At 40.3% G+C, this 9,839-nt stretch overlaps 1 protein-coding gene across 2 annotated transcripts in view; it reads left to right on the forward strand.

Moving 5' to 3' along the window:
- PDGFD (platelet derived growth factor D) overlaps positions 1-3,459 on the forward strand; it is a 223,630-nt gene extending 220,171 nt beyond the window's left edge. For both annotated transcript variants that reach the window (XM_006186200.3, XM_006186201.3), the window contains exon 7: positions 725-3,459. In XM_006186200.3, coding sequence (XP_006186262.1) covers positions 725-850 — 126 coding nt within the window. In that variant the 3' untranslated portion in view covers positions 851-3,459. The remainder of the gene's footprint in view (positions 1-724) is intronic.
- Positions 3,460-9,839: the final 6,380 nt, after the last annotated feature.

Below are 9,839 nucleotides of genomic sequence, written 5' to 3' on the forward strand. Positions count from 1 at the left end.
CAGTGAGGACTTAATGTGTAGCACAAGGAACTATATTCAATTTCTTATAATCATGTAATGGAAAAGAATCTAAAGAGAAAAAATAAATACGTGTGTATATATAACTGAATATGTTGTATTGATATACAGGCGTTAATGTAAAAAGGTTTTGGTGGAGCTTGATCTGTTTTGAACTGTAAAAGGTGTTATATCTTAACATAATATGTGTGTTATGTAAGGACATAAGAACATAAACACATTTTCATTGACTTATGGCCACTAATGCCCTTCATCAGGGTAAAATGCTTTTTTACATCTACCAGCATATTGGGTTCGTGACTTTATTTGTCCTCCTGTCTACAGAGGTAATAATATGCTCGGTATTTTATTTCTCTGTGGCACATGCTGTGGAGAAGAACCCTTCTGGCACTATTTGGGACAGCACCTGTCACAAAACAGGCCCTTAGAAAGCTATCGATAAGTGCCTGCTAGGACACCCAAGGCCACCTTGGTGCTGCAGGTAGGCCATGCAGGAGGCGTTACTCTGTGATCAGTGGACTCCATTACTTCAAGGAGTTAATGATTGTCTGCAACAATATTTACATGTGTGCATTCTCATAGCAAGCCCATAGCTTTCGTTGGCTCTTCAAAGGCTTAAAAACCAGTTGTCATAAAGAAAGTAAGTAGTATGTAGTCGAGTTATGCACCAGAGGCTTTCTAACAGGAAATGTGCTTCTTGTCCTAGGTGTTAAAGTTTGAGCCTGGCCATTTCAAGAGGAGGGGCAGAGCCAAGCACATGGCGCTCGTTGACATCCAGTTGGATCACCATGAGCGGTGCGATTGTATCTGCAGCTCAAGACCACCTCGATAAAAGAACGAGCATGTACTTACATTAAGCATGACAGAACCTTTATTTTAAGGAGGGTGTGGTAAGAGATCCTTTTCCCACCAGCAGCCGAACTTACTATTAGCCTGCAAAGCAATGAACGCAAGTGGCTGCTGAGTTCCAGCCTAGCTTTGTTAGTGCCATGGCAAGTAGAAAGGTATATCGTCCATCTCTGTATCCGAGAATATAAGATTACATCTAATAATAGTGTCTGAGAATATATATATATATATATATATACACACACATTTATATATATATATATATATATATATATATATATATATATATATATCTCCACATCTATGTGTAAATAGAACAAATGGTTTATTCATCATATATCACCAGGTTTGCCAGAGCCCACATATGGTTGAGTTATTTAGCCCCTTAAAATCTGACAAAATAAGGGATGTAAATACACAAAAACGTGTCTTTGGAAGATTTGGAAGCTTCATTTGTTTATTTTGATGTTTTGAATCACAAAACAATTTCAAATCTTGCTCTTTTAAAGAAAGGACCTTGTATATTAAGAATCAATAGATGAGCTTTTTTCATTATACATCTTAATTATAAAAAAGGAAAAATGTGGTGTCTGGCAAAAGGCACATTCTTGCGCATTTTTCCCGTGAGATGTACTACGTGCATGCTTCCCTGTGTAGATAATAATTACCTGTCTCCAATGCATGCCATAATAATATAGGTGCTTTCGAAATAAAGTCATGAAGTCTTCTTTTTATGTATCTTGCTGAGGCATGCAAATTCATTACCACCCGTCTCAAAAACACTTTCTCACAAGGTTTATTATTATAATCCTATGAGAGACAGTTTATAAGCTGCAGCAGAACTTTGAATTGTTTCTTTTCAGAAACCTCTCCACCGAAGTAACTTCTTGGGAGAGTGGCATGGGGACTCTGTATGAGCCTTTCAAAATCGTGTTCGTTGAAAAATTCGGGCAGGTGAAAGTCAAAAAGTGAGCACTGAAATATTAACGTAACTGAGAATCAGATGGAATATTTGATTAGAGACCTTATTTCATAATGGATTCAAACTCTCCAAACCATGCCGATAAATTTTATATATCTTGCTTTTTTGTGGGCCTGTCTCCCATATGCAGACAGATTTACAATGGCCTTTTATATTTGACAAGCCATCATGGATTATTTATAGCCTATAAATGTTTGTGTATTAAAACAACCCACTTTTATTGATGTAAATTCCTAATCAGATGCTCAACATCCAGTTCAGATGAATTCCTGTTTCTGAACTAAGTGAAACGAGAGCTGAGGTCTCTGGTTCTTTCCAAATCTATGGAGCTTGTTCTAGAAGCCATGCTGCAGATCGTGGGGACGCAAGTTTGGCCCTGCCCTCCCACTAGGAAACTGGTTTTACATTGGTGGCAGTAATTGGTACTTAGAGTGATTTTTCCTCCCTGACCCCTTAGAGTCTGTTACAACTTTAGAGGTGGACTCCAGGCATGGGAAGTGATCCGTCCTTCTCCAAAGCCAGACTCTTCAGAGAGCAACACTGAAATCGAAATAGCTCAGGAGCTGCTCAGAGAGAATGACATTTTTCTTCCTACTTTGAAAGAAAAAAGGAGAGCCAGATGCTTCCCTGAGTCCAGGCCCTGCTGACTACAGCCGAGCTGAGTGAGGGGTCTGGGACCCGGGTCCGTGAAGCCCCAGTGTCAGATGAGTGGCCTAAGTACACTTGGATTTCTGGGCAGGTGCTCTCAGGACCAGGTTCACGACTCTCCCCGGGAGCTCATTTCTGCTCGGCTCTTTGAGATGAAAGGCTGGTGCTTGCTGAAGACGTGCTTTCAAAAATTCCCTACCAGCGTCCAGTTTTCCCCTCAGGGGATGACTCGTAAAAAGAAACCCCACTCTAATTGTTCTGTTGTCCAGAATCTCAGAGCATGATCAGAAATAGCTGAGGCAGACACTCTCAACAGTCAGGAACCACCCTTCCCCTTCCACGGCCACTTGCTGGCTTCCTATGAGGACATCGGCTTCCTGTACCAAAATCAAAACGTATGTTCCGTCCCTCTGGCTTGTTCAGCTGTTAAGTATGAAAAATTAGAGCATTCTACCCAATTTTCAATAAACCTTCCAGGCTGCAATAACCAGGATGGTTTTCAGCTAAAGCCTTATCTGTACTTTTTATTTATTAGCTGAAATGTACGCAGGCATATTCACTCACTTCTTTTTTCCTTTCCTGAGTATTTTATTAAAACTTCTCCCTTGGTTATCTGTTATCTCTTGCCCTTCCAACGTGTAGCCAATAAATCTGTTTCATTGCCATCAAAGGAATAAAAAGCCCGCCGTACAAATTACATTTCAAAACAAACCCTAATAAATCCACATTTCTGCATGGCTCACTCACCTGGAATCATGCCTTCCATTTGATATGTTCTAATAGGGCAGAACACTTTCGTAAGTGGAATTTTTTATGTGTTTTGGTTTTTGGTGGTGGTTTTTTTTTTTTTTTTTTTTTGGTCGTATCGGTAACATGCAGCTTTTTCCTCACATAGCGTTTTCTGTAGTAAATGTAATATGCCTCTTATCTTCATGAAAAATAAATATTGCTTATGAACAAAACGACTCCATTATTTCGTATTCTACTGCAGTTTTCAAAGGTGTACAGCGTTACAAACTTACTTCCCCAAAAGCACAGAGCTGTTCGGAGTGACAAGATGGGGTGATTTGGGGGAGCCTGTTTTTAGAACATCAGTCCTTGGCAGCAAGCTTTGACTCTGTCTCTGTCCTGAAAGCCGCAGGAAACCGGAAGTGAGGCAGGACTTGGGTTTTGTTTTCTTGCTGCTGTGGTTGCTCTTTGACTGTTTGTTGCCCCCCCCCCGCCACCCCCCCACTGAATAATGAAAGATATTCTTTCATTATGAGATATTCTCTTCTGACATTCCTTGCTTCAGAGAGTTGACAGACTTTCTCTTCCTTGTGAGCCTGAAATCAGTAACAAGACAGACACAGTTCCCTTAGGTCCACCTTCTCACCTCTTCCCACCTACATGGACACCCCAGCTGGCAGGTCAGTGTCACCAGCACAGTTTTTTTTTCTTTTTTCTTTTTTTTTTTAAGCAATACGAGTTTATTTCATTATTTGGAAACAAACAACCCCCTCCAGGTAATGCCTGAACTAAAAGATACATTCAAATGTCCAAAATATTTTAAAATAATAGATTTGAAAGCCCTATGTCGTTTTCCCTCATCACATGAGCACTTGCAGATGGACAGTAAGTTATAGACCATATCCAGTCACGCTGAGGCAGATGGTCAATCTGGTGGCATTTGTAAGGATTCCTAGGACGTGATCTGTGGGCGTCGGCGGCTTTCCCTCCCAGCAGGAGGGGGCTGCAAGTTTCATGGTGCATCAGAGAGAGAGCTAGAAGAAGGCGTTGGGTATGGTGACAAGTCTGCCACTCTATGGACCATTTTGGGGCTGTGCTTCCATGGCGTTTGGTGTGTGACTTGTTGGGGGCAGGTGCAAAGCAAAAAGAGAGCTCATCTTGCTCCAAAAACCTTTTGCTTTAACGTGTAGCTCAGTTTTCATTCTCCATCCCACTGAAGACAAGACGGCAGCTGCACGGTGTTGGGTGAAACTCTGCCACTTTATTTAGTTTAGTGGTTCTGGGTTGTTTGGGGAAAGGGAGTAGAGACATTTATCCTGTGGCAAGAATCAGTTTTACCATCGGAAATACCAGCGAATGTGTGAGTCACGGTGTGGGGGGAAGAGCGGGGGGGGGGGACGGATCACATAATGCTCTGCAGAGTAGTTCATATAGATAACTTCGATTTTTACATGTGTCTGTCCAGTTTTATTCCAAGAACAACTCAACAGATGTCCAAATTGTTTATATTCTCCTAAAGTCCTCTGGTAGAACTTGAAATTAAAATTCACAGATTAGCATTCATGCCTGAAATCTTAGGAAATACAATTTTGCTTCTTGACAGCTTTGATCAAATATGCTTGAAAAGAGATTATTTATAATTCACTGGTTTTATTGACATTCACTTAAATTCTGTTGTTTTTTAACGATCAACTTAGAGACTACACAGGCCTTTAAAACTTAATATAACACACGGATATCTCCCAAGTACCATAGTTAGACATCGACAATGGATAAGCAACTAAGCACTTAATTTAAGACTTCGTACCTGCAGTTTATGTTACAGTTCTGAATTTGCATGTTAATTTGTACCTTTTTAAAATAAATGTTATTTCTATAGAAGCTTTAAAAATTCTTTAGCAGATCACACTAGAAGAGAATGAAGCTGAGTGTATAATAAAGGCTTATGTACTCAGTGCAGCAAGTTACAAGCCAAGAAATCTTCATTTTCTAATAAAAGCACTTGATTATCTAATTATTTTGAACTCCTAGATACTGGTTTCCAGGTTTAGTGGCCAGGAACCAAATGTTAAAAATCACTCTGGGATTCCATGTGTATTTTCAATAATGCCTGCAATGCAAATTCTCTTTTAAGAACTGAGGTCCCCTGGTCGCATTCTCTAATCTGTATCTCTGAGGCAGTGTTACAAACTCGTTTTCTTCTAGTGTCTTCTAGGTTTTCTTTTCTCCTTGTGACTTCCGCATTCCTTCTCTTTCTCACCAGCCTCTACCCACCAGTCTTCAAGTCAGAGAAAATCAGGATGGATGTGTCCTTTGAGGAGGCACAGGAGGTGGGGTCATTTGAGGAAATGAGGAGATCAAATTCATGGTTTCCCAAATGAACAATTAAGAGGCTAAAATTGCCTACTGCCAAGAAATCACTGCATTTTGAGAGTTGAGCACATCAAGTAAATATTTCCCAATATTGTCCTTTGTGGTGTAAACTTCAGAATGTGGTGGTGGATATTTATTGACTTCTATCAAAGAAAATTTAGCCACAATCAATATGGGGGAAATTGACAAATTTAAATGTTTCATTTATTCAACAACAAAATGTTTTAAAGCACATGTATCAGGCATGCTTTGGGCTTCAAAACACAAGATTCACAGAGGATAAAACTAGAGATAGATTTTCTAGGCAAGATAAACAAAAACAAAGATCCTTCCAGCAAAAAAAAAAAAAAATATATATATATATATATATATATATATATATATATATATATATATATATATATATATATATATAGTAAATGTGTGCAGTTCAAAGACTAGAGAGGAATGTGGTAGAAAGGAAAGGAATCTATATAGAGGAACAATTGGTGGTATTTTTGAAATGTTAGATAAGTTGCGGATGGTTAGCAGAGTTTTGTCTGTCACACGTGGGAGAAGCAGCCATGAGGGCTTCTGAGCACAGTGGGGGCTGCAAGTGTCATAGCATCAGAGAGAAAATTAGAAGACCTTAAGTACAGTGACAGCTCTGCCTCTTTCTGGACCTATGTTTCCTGCTTTACAAAATCAGAATGGTAACATGTTCCATAGGTCCTTCCCGCAGAAGAATTCTGTAATTCCGTGTTGTGGAAAGTGCCAATCTGCAGGAAGGACAATGGTAGGGATTCAAATTAGGAAGCTCTTAACGTTCTAGAGGTGAGATGTGAGGACAAAAGGGAGACCGCCAAGACAGGAAGGCGAGTAGGCCCCCTGTGGTTGTGCACTGAAAACCTCCAGGAGGTGCTGATTGCAGGGACTAAGACCGCAAGAGAGGTTAAAAAGAGGGTTCAAGGATCTTAAAGAGTGGATGGGAGGGCAGGGCAGGCTGGGGGTGTGCTGGAAGAAGGGGACATGCGGGTTGGAATTTTGAGAGTATTCCTCTCAGAAAACTAGGGAGGCAGGAAGGGGAGGCTAATTTTGAGATGAGAGATCATGCCTCCTGGAAGAGCCAGGGCTTGTAATGTTGACTGGGAGCCATCCTTAGAGGGGCAGAGCTGAGACCACGAGAAGATAAAGACAGAGCCTGAAGGACAGCCATAACCATAGAGAAGAAGGAAAAAAGCTCACAGATGCATGTCCCAAAAACTTGATAAATACTTCCGAGGGCTAACGAGCTCCCAGTAAGTGCCAGACTAATAGATTTAGAGAACAATAAAACAGCCACGTTTCCTGCTCTTATCAAACTAGAGAAGGAAGGGTAGATACTAAACAAGGAATTAAATAAATCATCCACTGTATTTGTGAAAAGAGAGGCATAGTGTGGGATGACATTAAAAGGCAGAATTTCGATCGGGTGCAGGGAGGGATTCCTTAAGAAGATGACTTTGAAGCAGAAACGGAAAGTTGAATAAATATTAAGTAAATATTAACCAGGGGGAAGGTGAAAGGAGCACATGGCATTAGAAATGGGAAAAAAAGAAAGCGTGACTAGATTAGAGAAATATTTTGAATGTAATTGACCAGAGGTGGTGATGAATTGGGTGTTGAGGGAGGTGAAGGAAGATGTCGAGGATTTTTCCAAAGCTTCTGATATAACAGGCTGGGCAGTTAGAGATGTCATTTATTGAGACTGGAGATGGGGGCAGAGGAGGAAATCTGTACATCAAGAATTCAATGTCAGACATTAATGCCAAATGATCTTTGACATACCCAGTTGACAATATCAGTTAGGTCTGTGGGACGGATGCACAAAAGAGGGGTCCGGGGAAAAGCTGTAAATTTAGAAGTCATCAATGTGTAGCTATTAAAAGCCCCAGAGATGGCTGAGTCACGCAGAGGAGGGTAAAGATTGAGGAGAAAAAGGATCACAGGGCAGTTGCGAGAGTAAAAATATCCTGAGTGCCAGAGGAAGAAACTGTTCCAAGGGACTGGGCAAGTTTTATCAAGTATTGCAGAGAAGATGTTGGAGAAATCTACTGATTTAACTGCCCAGAAACACCCCTCCCTACCCCCACCTCCAGGCCTTTTCTGGGAAAAGCCACTTTATCTGGAGTGGCACTATGCAATAGGAATTTGTGATGACAGGAGTGTCCTGTGTCTGCCTGTCCAGTACTGTGGCCACCAGCTACACGTGGCTACTGAGCCCTTGAGATGTGACTGGTATGGCTGAAGACTTTTTCATTGTACTTAACTTTAATTATTTTACATTTGAATGTAAATAGCCACATGTGGCTAGTGGCTATTGTATCAGACAATGTGGTTCTAGACTCGAGACGTCACCCACAAAGTTGCATCCACAATAAGATTTGACACAGTAACACACACACACACACACACACACACACACACACACACGCACGCACACACAAGCCTCAGCTGAATATCCAGGGTTGTGGCACCTGATCTAAGAAGGGACCTGAGTCTTCCTCAGGGTGTATGAAACTAAGAGAGTCACAGTCTCTCTTCAGTCATTTGGATGGTGGGATGTAAAAGTCAATGGCTACTGGCAGCCACACTCCCTCCACACAGACCAGAAAGACCCGAAAAAGTCATCCTCAATGGGAGAGCAAATAATGACGTCAGCACACCGAAGGTGGCTGAGTCCCGAGGGAGCCCCTCATTCCTGTGGGTCTGGGCGTCTGGCCAGATCCCTCCCCTGGGTTCTCTGAGAATATCAAATGATGGAGATGATGAAATATCGTGGAGGGAAAAATTGTGATGAAATGAGATTTTGAATGAAAAACTGCTTGCTGGAGAAGTTGATTAGCTGAGTGGAAGGGAAGAGAAACAGTTGATTCTCATTATTCAGGGCAGTTACGTTCTGTAAAGTCACCATGAACACTGAATTAGCAAAAATACTGAACCAGAGCTCCTAGGGGAAATTCAGGCTTACGTTCCTAGGAGCCTCTGATCGCCATGTTTTCATCAACTGACACATGACCTTGTTTTATGTGTGTTTCTGTTTAAGGACACTTCAATAAATGCTATTGATTCATTAACATTTAACTCACAGCCAACAGCCCTATAATTCATGCCTAAATGAAGCTTATCTTACACACATATTTTCTCCATAAAGTGCATCCTACCTCCTTGCACTCAAGAACACCGGACAGCACTTTAACTACACTTGGGGGCCATTATAAATGACCAGGTCAACAGCACAGAAATGTGAAAAATGTGTCACTAAACAGACCATGAAAAGGACACTTACTTATAGTATGAAAGCTGAAACAAGAGGGCAAAGTGTTGCCTTGTTCAGCTTCAGCTGGGGACACGTGTGTTGGACAGCTCAAAATTTTCACCACTCACACATGTCTGCGAATAACCACAAAAAAAAAAACTTCATGTATTAATTTGGGAGTTACATATAAATTTTAGGGAGTGGGTAAATTTGCAAATACAGAAGCTGCAAATAATGGATACTGACTGTAATACCAGTGCCCATTTATTGAGTATTTACAATGTGCTGTGAATTTATCTGATGCTTGCATGTATTTACTTAATTCTCATAATAATAATGAATGGGTTTTAGTAAATTAAAAATTAATATATATAACATTTTTATTATAAAGCAAAGTTATCACGCTTAGCATGTTTCATAAAGATGAAAGAGTGAAGCATGAAAGGTTTAAATAAATTACTCAAGGTCAACAAGCAGTAAACTCCAGGCAGTTCCTAGGCAACCTGCATCCTTCATCACATGGCAACACTATCTGTCCAAGGACAGGAGGCAGAACTAAATAATTTCTCCATAAAGTCTTTTCAGTTATAATCCCAAACATGGACCCTGACGTCATCATTGAGCATTCTGGTCCAGCTTCATTTGTTTAATTCATCATAATTGAGCATCTTCTATAAGGTAGGCACAATGCTAAGCAGCAGGGATAATGAGCGACACGGTGCTGCAGCTTTTGTGGAATCTGCACCAAGGTAGAAACAGAAAATACACACGTAAGTAATTTCTTATATTAAGTGCTGTTAAGAAAAACAAAGCAAGTGGGACAAAGGAAGTTTTCCATCCTAAGGAGGCTATATATATATATATATATATATATATATATATATATATATATATAAAATATATATATATATTTTTTTTGCTGAGATCTAAAGGAATTGAGGAAATAATAGGTAAAAATATCTC

The sequence above is a fragment of the Camelus ferus genome, chromosome 10, assembly GCF_009834535.1.
Source record: "Camelus ferus isolate YT-003-E chromosome 10, BCGSAC_Cfer_1.0, whole genome shotgun sequence".
Classification (NCBI taxonomy): Eukaryota; Metazoa; Chordata; class Mammalia; order Artiodactyla; family Camelidae; genus Camelus; species Camelus ferus.